The sequence below is a fragment of the Delphinus delphis genome, chromosome 5, assembly GCF_949987515.2.
Source record: "Delphinus delphis chromosome 5, mDelDel1.2, whole genome shotgun sequence".
NCBI lineage: Eukaryota > Metazoa > Chordata > Mammalia > Artiodactyla > Delphinidae > Delphinus > Delphinus delphis.
The window spans coordinates 5,193,152-5,212,237 of NC_082687.1; the positions used below are offsets into that span (position 1 = coordinate 5,193,152).

Genomic DNA, 19,086 nt, shown 5'->3' on the forward strand with positions numbered 1-19,086 from the left:
GACCAAACAAGGAAAAAATTGTGTCAGTCAGTTGTGCGAAAATGTGACGATTATATTTGGCCTTAAGTAAGCAAAATTGCTATCATCAATCTAGCCACCCTCAAAAGTGTAACAATCCTTTCATCATTTCAGGAATACATGTAATCTTTGTAACTTTCTCCACAGTTATATTTTAAAATTTATTTGTGTATAACTCCAAAAAACTCTAAAAAAATTTTCCTGTGCCAAAAGAATGGAATCAAACAGGACAATTGTCAACAGGCACAAGAAAAATGCTCAACATCGCTAATAATTAGAGAAATGCAAATCAAAACTACAATGAGATACCACCAAACACGGGTCAGAATGGAAATCATTAAAAAGACTACAAACAACAAATGCTGGAGAGGGTGTGTAGAAAAGGGAATCCTGCTATACTGTTGGTGGGAATGTAAACTGGTGCAGCCACTATGAAGAATAGTATGGAGGTTCCTCAAAAAACTAAAAATAGAGCTGCCGTATTATCCGGCAATCCCATGGTTGGGCATACATCCAGACAAAGCTGTAATTCAAAGCAATACATGTACTCCTATGTTAATAGAAGCACTATTACAAGGGCCAAGACATGAAAACCACCTAAATACCCATCGACAGATGAATGGATAAAGAACATGTGAGAGATATATATATATAATGGAATATTACTCAGCCATAAAAAGAATAATGCAATTTGCAGCAACATGGATGGACCTGGAGATCATCATACTAAGTGAAATAAGTCAGATAGAGAAAGACAAATACCATACGATATCACTTATATGTGGAATCTAAAATATAACACAAATAAACTTATCTACAAAACAGAAACAGGCTCACAGAGAACAGACCTGTGGTTGCCAAGGGGGAGAGGGGTGGGCAAAGGGATAAGTTAGGAATTTGGGATTAGCAGATAGAAACGACTACATACAAAATAGATAAACAACAAGGTCCTAAAGTGTAGCACAGGCAAATATACTCAATATCCTGTGATAAACTATACGGAAAAGAAAATGAAAAAGAATGTGTATATATATATATATATATATATATATATATGTATGTATATAAAATTGAATCACTTTGCTGTACAGCAGAAATTAACACAACATAGTCAATCAACTATACTTCAATAAAATAAATTAAAACAAAACAAAACAAGGCAATTGTGCTTTGCTCCATTGTCGGGCTTGGACTACTACACCTTGGGGAAGGGATAGGTGGGCAAGGATGCCCAAAACACAGAATAAGAATGGAGAGACCAGAAGGCCTAACCCTGGAAAAATCTGTGAAGTTCTATCATTATGATTGGCAGGAGCACACACTGATGGAAAAACCTGGTTGAAGGGTTACAATCTACTCAGGGTAATTTATTACCTCAGTGAGTGCATTTCAAAACTGAAGATGGTCTTTATGGTGTAAAGAGCCTTCCTATGTCTGACTAGGATTGACTATGCCATACAAAAAGCTATCACCAACTTTTAATATATAAATACATATTTTCTTGCTTTTTCAGAGAACATAAAGTGAGATAGCAGCGACTAACTAGTTCAGTCTCTAAAAAACATATTTTGAAAAGGTTCATATGCTAAATCATAGATGTGACAGAACACCAACTCTTTTTTTTTTTAATTTTCTTCCTTCTAGTTTATTTTTAAACATCTTTGTTGGAGTATAATTGCTTTACGATCGTGTGTTAGTTTCTGCTTTATAACAAAGTGAATCAGCTATACATACACATATATCCCCATATCTCCTCCCTCTTGAATCTCCCTCCCACCCTCCCTATCCCACCCCTCTAGGTGGTCACAAAGCACTGAGCTGATCTCCCTGTGCTATGCAGCTGCTTCCCACTAGCTATCTATTTTACACTTGGTAGTATATACAAGTCCATGTCATTCTCTCACTTCTCCCCAGCTCACCCTTCCCCTTCCCTGAGTCCTCAAGTCCATGGACAATGGTTGGTGGAGGAATTCAATGAGAACAACTCAGGGAATAAACAGAAAATTGTGTCAAAGTTTCCAAAAGCACTACTGAAGAAAGGAAATCTTGATGGAGAATCTTCAATGGCCTTGGGGAATTCCCAAAGGGTTCACAATGGTTTTAAAATCATGTTGAAGATTTTGAAGTCCCACTGTTTTCTCACTTTTAACTATAATTTCAAAGTAGCATCGTCTTTTTTTTTTTCCTTCTCCTATACTTACACAAATGTATAAAACTATGATCGTAAAATAGTCACTCCTTACCTTTGATTCTTGAACGTTCTTGACTTTTTTCCTGCTGGAAATAAAACAAAAATAGTTCAAAATTTGTAAGTATTTTACCAACAGTCTGATATAAAGTATCACTATAACTAAAGAATTGTCAAAAAATATTTTCTTGTACATATACCCAGGAGTTACCATAACACAATTCTCAACTTAAAAAATACTTATGTTAAATCTTTTATCAAAGCAGTAATCATTCTTAGTGGACATAAATTTTTCTAAGAAACCAATACATTGTAAGAATATGGACTTATAAATAAATGCCTAATGAATAATAAATAAATTATTATGCCCTAAAAAGGTCTTGGTTCATTCCATTTAATTCCAATGACATCTTCAGAATTTGCTTTCAATGTCTCTATGTTAATCATAAAATTTTAGTGAGAAAAAAGGTTTAAGGGCAAACAGTGGATAATTCACGAAAAATTAAAAAAACACGAGATGTTTCAACAGTTTTTCCTTCAGTTTAGCTTAGAATTCACCCCTGTCTCGCTTCTCTGAGGCTAAAGTTGACAACAATTGTATTATTTATTCAAGGCTGCTTCAGTCAGACCTGTCTTTCAATTTGACATACTCCTTATTAGTTACCAGGCAACCCCAGAAGAATTAGCTTGCTTTCAAGTTTTTAAGTAGAAATTGTGCACTCTATAACTTCTCGATTCATATTCAAGCACGGTTTACTCTGTCTAAAAGTTTCAGGGTATCATACTAAAAATAATTTTGAAATATGTTCCTAACAAAATGTCTCACACATACACAGAGAACTGCAGAATTGTATGAATGCCAATAAATTTTGGTAAAATTTATAAACACATTAAAAAATATAAAGAACTTATTTTGCAGCAAGCACTCATCCCAGAGTCAGATTATGATAATAAAAATGCATATTGGCAAATGTATATTTACTGGAACAGCCAACCCTATGTATAATTCTATTAGACTAAAACTTTGTACTCTGTCTCTTATTCTAACACATCCAAGCTTTGTGACTAAATTATGTACTGTCCTTTGTTAATTAATTGATTTTTTTCAGTTCTGATGTATTTTTAATTTAGAGTACTTATTGTTCATTTAAACTAGAATTTAAATATGAAGTACAAATTTATGTATATTATATACATAAATATAAATTCCTTGCTTTAAAAGTACATTATTTTTTCATAATTTTAGGTCAAGCTGGTTTAAATTTTCCAAGTGGGTATTGAGGAAGAGAAAAATCTGTGTCTCTCTCCTCATCTTCTGCCATTTTCTCATTCATTTAATCATTCATTCATTCAACAAATTTGCATAGATCACTTCTATGTGCCAGACACTGCTCCAAGTGATAAGACTATGAAGGATGAAAAAACTGACAAAAAATTATGTCCTTTTGGAACCTAATTATTACATAAATGGTAATAAATTATATTTAGAAAAAGATATACCCTAAAAGGAGTTATTTTGCAGTGAATGACTGCAATTTTACACAGGTGTATAATGTTAAATAATTTTTGAATAAAATTCTGAGTGAGATGAGATGATATAACTGGGGAAAACATGTTTTAGGAGAGAAAAACAACTGCAAACTTCCTGAGATACAGGAGGTCTTGGCATTGTCAAAAATACCAAGGAGACCTGTGTAACAGGACAGGCTGAGTGAGGGGAGTTTTGTAGGAAGTTCAATCAAGGAGGCAACAGGGGCAGAGAGACTAGCACTGAGGTCCCTGGTTATTTCTTTGGTTTTTGCACTGAGAGAGCTGAAAAAAACATTGAGAGTTTCTTCTCCGAGGACTAACATTATCTGAGTTACATTTCGGTAGAATCATTCTGGCTATTGAGAATAGTTTGAAGAAGGGAAGGACAAAATTAGAGGGACCAGTAGAGAAGGTATTGCAGGAATCCTGGTGGGAGGTGATAATGGCTCAGAAAGGTGTGGTGTCAGTGGAGTTGGAATATCAGTTAGAGCTGGAAAGGTTTGTTGATAGAATAAGTGTTGTGTGTGAGATACAGTACATAAAAGGGTGATCTCAAGTGTCTAAGCCAGTAGAAGAATGGCATTACCTCTAAGATAAGGAAGATGGCCAAATAAGAAACACTTTTATCCCTCTTGCCTTGCCTTCTGGTAGTGTCCCGCTTTGTTCATTTTTCTCTTGTCTGGCTACCCCTGTTCTATCTCCTGTACTGATTCCTTCTTGTCTCCTCAATTTCTAACTACTAGTTTCCTAGACACTGAGCCCTTAACTTTCTTCTATACACCTCATTCCTTTGGTGATCTTTTCTACTTTTCTGGCCTTAAGTGTCATACTTTTCCTAAGGACTCAAATTTATATCACTAGCTAATCCTCAACATTGTACTACAGATTCAAAGATTCGGCTTTACTTATTTTTTTAACATCTTTATTGGAGTATAATTGCTTTACAATGGTGTGCCAGCTTCTGCTTTATAACAAAGTAAATCAGCTATACATATACATATACCCCCATATCTCCTCCCTCTTGCGTCTTCCTCCCACACTCCCTATCCCACCGCTCTAGGTGGTCACAAAGCACTGAGCTGATCTCCCTGTGCTATGCAGCTGCTTCCCACTAGCTATCTATTTTGCATTTCGTAGTATATATAAGTCCATGCAACTCTCTCACCTCATCCCAGCTTACCCTTCCCCCTCCCTGTGGAATCTAAAAAGAAAAAAAAATGTTTATGAAGAACCTATGGGCAGGACAGGAATAAAGACGCAGAGGTAGAGAATGGACTTGAGGACTCAGCTTTATTTTTGACATCTCTGCTTGATTATCTAATAACAGCTTACCTATCATGTCTAAAACTAAACTTCTGATCTTCCCTGACTTCTTCGATCATCTTTCTCATCTTCATCTCTCCATCTTCCTTGTTGTTTAGACACTTAAAATAATCCTTCTCTGTCTCTTAAGAGTAAAGAACCTGACATTTTCATGGGTTTGATATTTGACTGTGATTTTACTTTGAATATCACTCTGAGGATGCAAAGTAGGATGATGGTCAAAATACCTGGAACTTATGGAAGATATTTTAACAAGTTTCATAGATTTAGAAATCACCAGCCTATGTATAAATCATCAGTACTGCATCTGGAGAACATATAATAGAGTTAAATGATCTAGAACTGAATATTGTAAACAATATAAGAAAAATATAAAGTCGAATTAGCCAACAAAAGACAATGCAAGGATAGACAAATTATAGGAGAACAAACAGGAGAGCATGGAATCATGGAATACTAGGGAATATATTATGTAAGTGTGAGATTTTCAATAGTATAGAATTATTATGACTGCTCTAGTAAAATTACATCTAAGGCAATGCCCTTCAGATGAACTGACATATATGGAATCACTGATTTAAAAGAAAGCACATTTTTGATGGTGCTTGGACTTGGAAGTAAAACTGAAGTTATTCATTGAAGGAGAGGGTAATTGAGAAATATATGAAGTGGTAAAAATGGAATGAGAGAAACACAGCTGGGAAAGAAAGGTCTAGGATGGTGTGTAGCTGAAGAGTGAAGGGAGGTCCACAGAGGTATAGGGTTTGTTTTGCTCACTTGTCTTTTTGTTTTATTTTGTATAAATTTATAATATATTATTTACATAAGTGAGAACTGAGAAAGTCTAAATGATAGGAGATACATAGTAGAAATGGAGAGGATTAAGATAAAAGGGAGAGATGATTAGACTAACTTTATAAGGTTATTGAAAAAGTAGATGTGATAAAGAACATAAGTGGGGAAAAAATTTAGTTAGAAAGACCACCAGTTCCTCTAATGTAACCAGTGGGCATAGGAAGGCATGGTTATAAATGCAGGAGCTTTGTAGGTTTGATATGATGAATTAAACATGTTCAATCTGTGATGATTTATTTTCTTTATGTAATAGAAGGAAAGTCTGCTGAGTGGTGAAGTAGGATGGCTTGTCAAAAATTTGTGGAGATAGCACAGATTTTAAATGCACTGGTTTTTGTGAGGTCAATTGAGTAAAACAGCTTGGTGTTTTTGAAATCCTAACTGAGTTTTGCCATCATAAATATACAGTGACTTATTTTAACTATAGTCAAATAGGCTTAGCACTCACTGATATTTTATTTTATTATTTTCTTAACACTCAAATCTCTATTTGTACAATTGTATGTAATTATAAATTACCAATGAAATATCCTTAAAAATTTTACAAATGGTAAATGTTTAAGAAGCCTGCATTTACAGAAGATAAATTAATTATTAATTTATGGACTGAGAAGAGTAGGAACAGACTTGTAATGTAGGAAGGTAAAAGGGATAAACTACCTCATTTATTCCTAAACGTGTATTAGAACCCTGTCAGTATGTGTGTGTGTATGTGTGTGTGTGTGTGTGTGTGTGTGTGTGTGTGATTATACACATATATGTATAATTTAGGATTTTCAAAGTAATAACCGTTCCAATTTGTTTCTATCACTAAAATATCGCATTGTTCACTAAGCAATATGTATTATCCACAATTTTATTTTACAAACTATCACTTTATATTTTAAATGTTAATTTTTAAATGAGGAAATGTTAAGAAGAAAACTATAATTATTTAATTATGTGATAAGTCTTAAGAGGTCAGAAAAATTTTTTACCCTGTCTGCATGATACTTTTGAGAACCATTCTTACGTTATGAAAACTTAGGTCTTGTCCATAATAGAAGAAGTGCCAATCTCTTGGTATATCTCAATTTTAATATTCTTCCAAAACATTTTCTGACAAAGTGGTCTTGTCTTAAAATAAGAAATATATATTTGGCTACGTATCAAAGCTAAATCAAAGCAGACGATTCACGTTTTACTTCATACCACACCATTTCTTGGAAGAATCCCAAAGTGCTATCTTTATTACATAAATAGACTACATGAAATCCAGCTCAATAGTAGAAATGGGCAAACAGATCCTTTCAGACAGTATGTTAAAGATTAGCAAAGACAATCTGGACAGAAGTATGGATTCAGAAGAAATACATGATTGTAAGATATGATTTCTTAAATATTAAACAAAATACAGGGGACACGGATTCGTGCCCCAGTCTGGAAAGATCCCACATGCTGCGGAGCGGCTGGGCCCGTGAGCCATGGTCGTTGAGCCTGTGCGTCCAGAGCCTGTGCTCTGCAAGGGGAGAGGCCACAACAGTGAGAGGCCCACATACCACAAAAAAAATAAAAAAGTAAAAAAAAAGAAATACAAAGGATTATAAGAGACTACTACAAACAGCTATAGGCCAATAAAATGGACAGCGATGAAGAAATGGACAGATTCTTGCTGAGGTGTAATTGTCCAAGACTGAACCAGGAAGAATTAGAAAATATAAACAGACCTATCACAAGTAATGAAATTGAAACTGTAATTAAAAATCTTCCAACAAACAAAAGTCCAGGACCAGATGGCTTCACAGGTGAAATTTATCACACCTGTAGCGAAGAGCTAAAACCAATTCTTCTCAAACTCTTCCAAAAAATTGCAGTGGGAGGAACACTCCCAAACTCATTCTACGAAGCCACCATCACCCTGATACCAAAACCAGAAAAAGATATCACAAAAAAAAGAAAATTATAGACCAATAACACTGATGAACATAGATATAATAATCCTGAACAAATACTAGCAAGCAGAATCCAACAACATATTAAAAGGATCATACACCATGATCGAGTGAGATTTATCCAAAGGATGCAAGGATTCTTCGATATATGCAAATCAATCAATGTGATGGACCACATTAATAAGTTAAGGAATAAAAACGACATGATCATCTCAGTAGATGCAGAAAAAGCTTTTGACAAAATTCAACACCCATTTATGATTAAAAAAACTCTCCAGAAATGGGCATAGAGGGAACCTACCGCAATGTAATAAAGGCCATATATGACAAACCCACAGAAAAAATCATACTCAATGGTCAAAAACTGAAAGCATTTCCACTAATGCTTGTCAGGAAAAAAGACAAGGGTGTCCACTCTCAATACTCTTATTCAACATAGTTTTGGAAGTCCTAGCCACAGCAATTGGAGAAAAAAGAAATAAAAGGAATACAAATTGGAAAAGAAGAAGTAAAACAGTCACTGTGTGCAGATGACTTGACACTATATATAGAATATCCTAAAAATGCCACCAGAAAACTACTAGAACTAATCAATGAATTTGGAAAGGCTGCAGGATACAAAATTAATGCACAGAAATCTCTGGTATTCCTATACATTAACAACGAAAAATAAGAAGGAGAAATAATCCTATTTACCATCATAACAAAAAGAATAAAATACCTAGGAACAAAGTTACCTAAGGAGGCAAAAGACTTGTACTGAGAAAACTATAAAACGCTCATGAAAGAAATGAAAGATGACATAAACAGATGGAAAAATATACCATGTTCTTGGATTGGAAGTATCAACATTGTGAAAATGACTATACTATCCAAAGAAATCTACAGATTCAATGCAATCTCTATCAAACTACCAATGGCATTCTTCACAGAATTACCACAAAAAATTTTACAATTTGTATGGAAACAGAAAAGACCCTGAATAGTCAAAGCAATCTTTTTTTTAAAAAAACATCTTTATTGGAGTATAATTGCTTTACAATGGTGTGTTAGTTTCTGCTTTACAACAAAGCAAATCAGCTAAACATATACATATATCCCCATATCTCTTCCTGCCAAAGCAATCTTGAGAAAGAAAAACGGAGCCGGAGGATCAGGCTCCCCGACTTCAAACTATACTACAAAGCTACAGTAATCAAGACAATATGGTACTGGTACAAAAACAGAACTATAGATCAATGGTACAGGATAGAAAGCCCAGAGATAAACCCATGCACATATGTCACCTAAATTACAACAAAGCAGGCAAGAACAAACAATGGAGAAAAGACAGCCTCTTCAATAAGTGGTGCTGGGAAAACTGGACAGTTACATGTAAAAGAATGAAATTAGAACACTACCTAACACCATACACAAAAATAGACTCCAAATGGATTAAAGACCTAAATGTAAGACCAGACACTATAAAACTCTTAGAGGAAAACAATAGGAAAAACACTCTTTGTCATAAACCACAGCAAGATCTTTTTAGGCATATTATTTTCTTTCCACACCTTTTATGGGTTTCAAGTCACCAAGGGTTTAAAATCATTAAGCAAATGAAGACACAAGTAGAAATAAGAAAACTATAGTAATGGGTAGTATAAAAATGTTGGGACTGTTGAGATTGAGTAATATCATAAACTACATGTGCTGAAAAAAATACTCTCAGAGATATAGGGTCCACAACCAGAGGGGATAGCTGGAAATTTACACTGTCGGCTAATGCTGAAAGAGTGAGCATTTATCCCACTCAGTATACCCTATGTGGGGAGGGCAGACAAAAGATCTTGGGACAGTGCAAATTGCAGTGTTAGAACTGAGATGCTGGCAAGATGCTAAGACGCTTGATGTGAACTGGGAAAATTTTTTTCAACTTCTATTGTCTGCTAATTCTTTGGAAAAATATATAAAGCAAATTAAAACATGCAAGAGAGCCTATAAAAGATATGATAAACTACTGGGAAGTTCAGAGGTTGTCATGACTGGTGTAGGTGGCCAGTAAGAAGTGGTTGGAGAAGAGATAGAAATCTTTGGAGATTTGCTCTTCCCTCCACTTCTATCTAGCTACAAAAGCCTTATAAGTGTCCTTTCCACTGGTACTGTAACACATATGTCTGCTGCAAAAACCCCAAAGCCCACTGTCAGCAGAATACTTTCAGTGCAGCTCAAGCCCCCAGCTGGAGTGAGCTGGCTGATTATATATTCTTGCTCATGTATTTCTCTACCTACTGTATTTCAAGATCACAGGATTTATGGATTACAATCTAAGGGCATTACAGCTTCACAACACTGTTCTTTTCAAAGAGTTGAAAGGTAAACTTCTCAGTACAGGAGTTCGTGGAACATTTGTAGTACCGGGAAGATCAGAAATGGTTCTTTGGTGTCTAAGGATCTTAACACTGCAGTCTCTTACTCTCTTTTGAATCAAATCAGGATTAACAGGGAGCAGTGCCTAAACATGATTTTGCAGATCAAAACATCTAGGCATCTTAATACAATTACTAGAAGATAAAGACAAATAGACAGCATAAACCATAGGAGATAATTATAATTTTAAAATAAGCATGATGGGCATATTTAAGAAAATGTTTTAGTAAATGAAATGAGAACAAGTAATCATAGAGAAAAACTAAGCAGAAATATTAATCTTGAACAGTATAATAGTTGAAATAATAAAATGAGAAATGAAATAAACTGCAGGAAGAATGAAGCAGAATGATTAGCAAAGTATAAGTGAGATAAGACAAAGAATCCTGGAAAGAGTGTTAGAAAAGATGTCAGTGAAGTTACGTGATACAAGGCTTCTAATTAGTAGTGCCTTCAACTGTTAATAGGGATTCCAGCAAAATAGAAACCTAAAAATAGAAGTAAGAAAGAGTAGAAGAAATAGTGGAAATACATTATCCACACTATGTAATTAATCTAGAATCAAAAGAGTTTGTAACGTATCAATTAAGATATAAGAAAATGAATTATAAATGCTTGCATAGAGTGAAATATAAAGAGACCAGTGACATATGTATATGTATATATTACATATACTGTACATATATATTTAAATTCCAGAAAGAGTAAATTATAGTAAAAAAAAAAAAGAATTATATTGACATCAGACTTCTCAATAGCAACATACTTATAAGAAGACAATGAAATGTTTAAATTACTAAAATTAATTTTTTAACATTTATATGTGAGTTTATAATAAAATATCTTTAGGCATAAATATGGTTTCAATATTTTGGGCTGTCAATAATTCAGCAGAGTTCTTCACTGTTGTGGTGTGACTTTTTCCTCTTTCACTTTGAAAGTCACTCTTTGAGAAAATATTTCATTAAGATGAGAAAAAAGACTCCAGAAGAATTTGACAAGGAAATAACTTCACGACAACAAGTATATAACTGCCTAAATAACAAGGACAAAAAAAGAAAAGAAAAGAAAAGCTAGTTGCATATTAGGTAAAGGCACAGATGTAGACTATCAACTTGTGTTTTGGGAGGACAGACAGTAGACTACAAAGGGATTGAAGTCTAATCTAAGTGAAGTATGTGTTGTTCTATGGGTAGATATAAATGTTAAGGAAGTTAATAAATCGATAAATAGAATATAAACCTGAGTTTTAAGTAGAGATTTTATATGATAATGAGGAAACCAAACTATAACATTTAAACCAATTAAAGGAAATTATATCTATACAATGAAAGGAAGAAACAAGAAAAATAGAACATAAAAGTACAGTAAAACACATGAAATATAAATGGAAGATGTTGAAAACAAAACCAAATGTAAGAGTAATAATAGTAATTAAAAACAGTTAAATTCACCATTTAAAACTCTGATGGGTCAAAAAATAAGATCTAGCAACATGCTGTCTTCAAGAAGCACTTAAAAGAACAGAAATGTATATCTATATCAATCAATCTAACTATTCCAAATAAGAACAAAGATATTTGGCATAGCAATACTAGAATGTGAGATAAAATGCACGTAAAAAATATACAAGCATGGTGAAGGAATTAGAGAGAAAATATAGTCTTAATAAGACGCATAAAATAAGAAGATATAACCATCACCAACATATATTCATCTAATAGACTTAACACTGAATTAATATATAAATTAATTATATTAAATAAAGATTCAACAGAGATATAAGTAGATACATCTACAAATAAACCTACAAGTGGTGGTGTGGTTTTTAACAACCTCTCAGAAACTGAAAATTCAAGCAAAGAATAATCTGAGCTATGAATTCTAAAGAGAATCAGCTCAAGCCATTAGGTTAAGAATCCTATACTGAATGAAGAAAAAAATGTATTGTTTTAAAGCACATATGTAACATTTATAATAATTGAATGTATATTAGCCCATAAAGGAAACTTCATAAAAACCAATGGGAAAATTATACATATAATTTTATCAGATAATATTCAGTAATGTTAGAATAGTAACAAAATGATGCTGAAATTAGCACCCTATATCCAGAATCTAAATAATGGATTACTAAATAATCCTTTGATTAAAAAGGAAACCATAAAGTAATTCTGACATATTTAGATTGAAGCAAAGGGAAGCACTGCATGACAAAATTCATGGAGCTCTACAAAAACAACTTTCATGGGAAATTTATAGCTTTAATTATCAGGGAACAAGAAAGTTTATAAAATTCAAACTATGCATTCAACTTAAGAGATTAAAAGATAGTAACAGCATAAAAATAAACAAAAAGGATAGGTATCAAGGAAATAGAGAACAAAAAGAAATGAAGAATATAAACAAAGTTTAAACTGGGACTTTCATTTTGTTAAGATTAATAAGACAAACCTTTTGCAAGACTGATTTAAAAAGTACAGATAGAATGTAAAGAAGATGTGGCATGAAAAAAGTTGGACATACAGACAATAGGCATTTAATGTAAAGGATATTTAAGCACTATATTCTAAAAGTCTTATCTAATAATCTTGTAAATGTAAATGATGTAAATGATATATTTCTGAAAAGGTACAAAATATCAAAATGGCATAAGAAGAAAAAAGAAAACATGCATAGGTAAGTAAAATCTTAAAAGACAACACAAAAACAAAACAACAATAGAATGCCTGAAATTGCCATGAAAAATCTATCTTTCCAAATACCGAGACCCAAATACTTTAGCAGATAAATTCTATTGTATAGTTAGGGAATAAATGTTTTGTATATTAGAAAAAAAAATTCAAGAAAAAATAAAATTACAAAAGACACACTACTGTTTGCGTGAGACCAGAGCAATAAAGTAGGAATAATCCCCTGCCAACCACACATTCTAAATGCTTAGAAATTCTCATAAGTTCCATAAAGGAATAGGGTGGGAGGATGACCACCACAGCATTGTTTGTGGCACAAGGTATTGGTGGCAATTGATGTGGTGATCACTGGGAGAACTGATTTGTAAAGACTAGGGATTCAACAGATAGAAGCAATAATCAAATGGCATGGAAAGATCTTAAAAATAGAGTACTGAGTGAAAAATTAATCAACAGAATGAGAACAAAAGCAGTCCTGTTGATGTGAATTCAAACCACAAAAACACAAGAAAATACAGTTTTATAAGTATACATACACATAAAGCTTAGTCATCATGAGGTAGGAGATAGATGGGCCTCTGGGCTGGACAGCTGGTGTTTGTCAAGTGGAGTAACACTGAAGATTTGTTCTCACGCAGACACGCCAAGGACAAAGCCAGTGGCAGAAGCTGAGCTCTGCTGAAGTAAAGAGATAAGGTGCCCACCTAAGGTCAAGGAAAATGTCCCTAACTGTACATGCACAGGAAGGCTCCTTGGGGGTCAAAAAGGGAGGGGGTGCCACCCCATAATATGTATGGACATGCACACACAGCCCTCCGCGGTGGGATCCATCTTAGAAAATTGTTGCACACGCATCTTGGGGAGGGTGCTAAGATGAGTCAGGTGTGAAAAAAGAAACAATTGGCCAAATGTGAACAAAGACCCGGAAGAACTGTCCTATATAAGTGATTTAAATCACCTCTTCACGGTGCTCCTCATTCAGGCGCCCACCCTCCTCCCTGGGTGTGTATTTCTGCTTTAAATAAATAAACTGTTTCTCTGTGTGCTCTCCCATAAGTTGTGTTGAGTCTCTAATAATAAACTTTGTACCTGTTTTGGAGCTTTTCCTCCTTGAAACATTTTTACTTTCAAACAGGATAAGAATCAGGGAACTTGGCTTCTAGCCCCTGGCCCCTGGTGGACTGGCAGCTAGGGTCAATCCCTGGACAGGGGTTAAGAGCCTTACTCACGACTACTGTCCCTCTGCGAACAATCAAACAAATTAAAACGGCTGAAATAATGTAAAGAGAGGATGAGGATAAAAAGAATTGATGGAATGGTGGATAAATGATTGGTAGATGCATAGAAGACAGATACATACATACACTCACAGATACATACACATATACACACATAGACATAGATAAAAATTAAACAGATAATTCATGTCACCAGTTGATGATAACAGGTACTTAACATGCGTTAATTAACTGTCTTGCATGGAAATCAAACAGGAGAATATATATATATATATATATATATATATATATAAATATATATATATATATAAATTTCCTAAAATAACATGTTTGTCAAATAGAAGCAACAAGGGAATGTGCCGTTTCTAGGCTGAGCTCTAGCTGGGGAGAAGATAATTCCCTTCGTATCTGTAACATTAGGCATGTCCTCATAAGGATTTGGATTGCAGGTTTATACTACTGATATGACCATAAAAAGTCAAGAAATAAACTTAAATGTCTGTACTTTGGTAGTGTTTTAAGGTCATTTACAGCCAAGAGGTTTTCATATCTGGAGACCTGTGTTCTTGACTTATGATTTCCAAGGTTCTCAGGGACAGGAATGAAAAGAACACAGCCTCAGAAGCCGAAAGGACAATTACAGCACATGCAAATTGTCAGGGGAGGCAGCAGTGGGCCAGCTATGCTGCCCTACATTTCAAACACCGAGATTACTGCATGTGGAATATGAAGAGAATAGAATGTTCACAGATTCAGAGAATTAGGCACATCTAAGTAAGTTGTGAGACCCTTTTAAACGCACAACTAAGATAGTTCAAAATAACCTAACTAGTTAACACGTTGAATAGCACCAAGCTGAACAACTGGACTGGAAGACAAATCTGAACAGGTCAACCAAACAACCTGGAATCAACACAGATGACTGTCACTGGACCATCAGAAATACTATTGTTTGAGGACATTTCTAGAGTCATTTGTGAATATCAACTACACTTGGATATGCAGATATCCTATGAGATGGAAACCCACTTTTGATAATGTATCCTAGAGTAATTTCTGCATTAGTGCTCTTGGAAAAATGTATAAGAATGCTCCCAAGCAGCACAGTTTGTAATAAAAATTTGAAACACTTCACATGGCGAGTATGGGGTATTTATGAGTGAGGATTAATTATAGAGGAAATAAATAAATTGAAGCTATTGGAATCATAATGAATAAATAAGATATCATAATTTATAACATTTTATAATATGTAAATCACTATTTATTGTTTGTCATCATATCCGTATATATTAAACTTACAAAGAATATAATGGGAGTGATTAACACAAAATTCAAGAAGAACATTTTCTTTTAAAGAGGTGGTCAAGTAAGAAATATGGTTGGGAAGAGATACACAGGGGCTTAAAAAATATTTTCAATATCTTATTTTTTACTTTGGTGTTGGATTCATAGGGGTTTATTAAATTATTTTATATGTTATTGTATATCAGAAATATTTTCTAATAAATTGTGGGAAAATAGTTTATCTAAGTGCCAAATTCCAAAAAACTAAACTAGAATAAAAAGACAACTTAAAACATCTGTTATTTTCATTATCATACAGAAAAATATGTTGATACATGGAGACATTTGACATTGTGCGTCTGAAGAGGCATATGATTTAAACTGCTGCTTAATATAAAAAGACGTGCACAGCAGGTTGCAAATAGGTCCTGAGGGGATGGAACAACCCAGCTGGAATGTGTGGCCCACCTGCCTGATTAGCACCACGGTTGAAAGGGGCTGACAAGCAGCTTCTATTTTTATCTAATCTTTAAATTCCAGGAACCTCATTTCACTAAATCATAGCTTTCTATAGGACTGTAAAAGCTTTCCCTCTGCTTATTCCTTTTTCATCTGGATTTCCCTCAAGAGCACTACTCATAGATGGTTACTATCCTGATAAACTCTCCATATCCTCTGCCGTTACGTTATTGGGAAAAAAACCAAACCAAAACCAAAACAAACAAACAAAAAACTCCCCTGAGCTGAGATTAAAGCAAAAAAAAAATCTAGAAATAATTTAGAAATTATTCATACTATTAAAACTAATTTTAAGAAGATTTAAGAATTAATGAAATTCTATTATTTTTAGTGTTTTTGCCTTATGCATAACATAGACCAGTATGCAAAGTTAAATATATTTACAACTACTTGGACCATTTTGCTTAAAGAAGCAATAAAAATGCACCCATGAATTTATTAAACATTCCTACAATTGCTCTTTAAGTGTTAGTTTTAATTTTACTTTATATTCAATACATTTTTATATTTGGAAGATACAATACTGGGGTATTGGCTATGACAGGGTAGTATGCCACAAACATATTCTGAAATTGTGTGATATGAGAAAATTTAGTATTTAGCCTATTACACATGTTTATGCATTCTTAATTGAGTCCATTCATAGTTATAAAGTAGATACGGTATATATATTCTGATTGTGAGGATTGGTATAGATAATGAGATACATGAGGATGAGGATGATGACAGATGAGGAACCCATATGCTTTGTTCTTTGACGTCAGTGATGAGGAAGTTTTTCCAAGAGTTAAGGACAAGGCTGGATTGGAAATATGAAGGGTTCATCCAAATAACTGGCCTTAAAATAAAGAAAGGGTATGAAATGACAGAGAAATAGATCAGATTTTTATGCCAGTTTTCCAAAAGTGAGAATAATTCATCAACTTTAGATTTTCAGCTTCTTATCTATTACTCAATTAGAATAATTTTTATGTTGACATACATTTTAAACGGAGTTAGATTTCTAAATTAATACAAAGAGGACATACTACATGCTTTGTGTCAAAGAGTAAAGTCAAAAGAATATGTGGTATATTCACACTATTCACTCAATTAAGAGAGAAAAAAAATCAATTAGCCTACAGGCTTTCAAGGATGCAATTCATCATTACATCCAAAACAATGGCATAATTGTATTGGAAAGCAAGTTCACCAATTTTTGCCCTTTGAACAGGTGTGATTCTATCAATTTCAAATTTAAGAAATAACATTTCAAAATAATTGAGGAAATCTTTTAAAAATAAGGTAGAATTCTTGTAACATTTAAACTTATTAAATAGTTGGAGGGCTATATGCATACCTTTTAAATAATAGTCAAAATTTAAGAGAAAGTACCAGAAGAAGTCTGAGACAATTTTCAACTATTTGATATTTAAACCCCAACAGGTGCTGAGCAGCTAATACTCGTGATACAACAAAAGGGAGAGAGGAAACAGAAAACCCATGAATCATGTGTTAATTTCTCATACTTATCGATAGTCAAAATTTTTAAATTTTTCAGAACTGAAATATTAGCCACAGAACATCATGCACAGTAGAAATCATACATTCTTACATATTAGTGCTATGGTTGGGTTAAAGCATTCAAATTGCAAACTTTTTGAAAGTCAAATAAATATTAAGTTGCAATAGAATGATACTGTTAGATTTGACAATGTGCATTTTTGCCTCATATTGGAAATTGAGAATAAAATGGAAAAAGACATAATATCAGATACTGTTTATTTATTATTAGGTCCATGTAACATCATCAGTATTTTCAGCACAATGTAAGAACCACATTCTGTTTCAGATCACCATTAATATCATATTAGTCTGTCAAGTCAGTGCACAATCACGAAGGTCAGGAGAAGTCAAGAGTCACAGTGGAATGGGAAAGCTAATAATAGTCTGTAAATAGCATAATCTATAACTCAGACAAATGAGAAACAGTTATGTCTATAAACATGAGGAAAACAGGGCAGGATCATGCTCAAAATTTAAGCGGACTGTGGGGAAAGATGGGCTGCAAAGAAGATCAAGGTTAAGAGATCAGAAACATATACTCAGATGTCTGAATTCTGGATAAAGGTCACAGGTCTGGAAAAGTTTCATATTTCTCAAATTATAGTGTGCATCAGAATCACCGGGGAACTTGTTAAACTGAAGGCTTCTTTGGATTCCACTTTAAGAGGAGTGAATTGATTCAATATGTTTTGTCTGAAATATCTTTAAAATAAATTCCTCATAGGAGCCTTTTCTTATAATTTCTCTCAAAATGATATTGGAAATGTGGAATAAAAACACATCAGAATTGAAGGTTATATTCAGTTGGCTTGTGTTTATTGGGGCATTCAATTAATTCCTTATATTCAGTTCTACTATTTGTTTCTTGCCCCTAAATATTTCTCATTCCATAACTTTCTTAAAAATTGTATTTGAAGAATTTTGTTGTAAAATTTTTGAACAGTGGTCTCATACTAGATTGATACTTGAATCGGTGGATCAATGGCTGAAACTGAAAACATCATATTGCAGCAGAGCCTCTAGACTCAGTATCTTCTTTGAGTTTTAGAACGGTGATTGGATTTTTCTAATATAATTTCAGAAGCAGCTAGCTTTATTATGTACATGTCTTCTAAAATCATTATTAAACACTTTTTTAGATAACCCCCATTTTTTTAGATAACCCCGTTCAGTTTTTATACTGTGATATTTGTCTTTTTCATATTTGAGTTATATCTGATGTCATGTCAGGTTTCAACAGCATTGTTCTTCTGAGCTGTCCTCCTGTTATAAAAACAGGATAGTATGGGCTATTTAGCAGAGCTACCTAACACTGTGACTTCCTATGTCAGAAAATGACTAAAAGAAATTCTACAGATGTCATAGGGAGTCTTCAATCATAAAACACGTTTCCAACTGGCTAGGATCCCATATTCGGCCACATTGAGACACTAAACTCGAAAAATTCCTACAATGGAATGGAAATACCCCTCTGGCTACTTTTTCTAAAAAATGCAGGATTGAAATACTCCTTTTACAGCATCAATATTGGAAAATGTGATAATTAGTTA

The 19,086-nt window shown here is 33.7% G+C and overlaps 1 protein-coding gene across 3 annotated transcripts in view; it reads right to left on the reverse strand.

The window, feature by feature from the left end:
• Positions 1 to 19,086, reverse strand: part of FSTL5 (follistatin like 5) — a 620,880-nt gene that overhangs the window by 559,886 nt on the left and 41,908 nt on the right. For 2 of the 3 annotated variants that reach the window (XM_060011592.1, XM_060011591.1), the window contains exon 2: positions 2,262 to 2,292. In XM_060011592.1, the coding sequence (XP_059867575.1) occupies positions 2,262 to 2,292 (31 nt within the window). Of the gene's footprint in view, positions 1 to 2,261; positions 2,296 to 19,086 lie in introns of all 3 variants that reach the window. The other variant, XM_060011589.1, reaches the window with a different exon arrangement.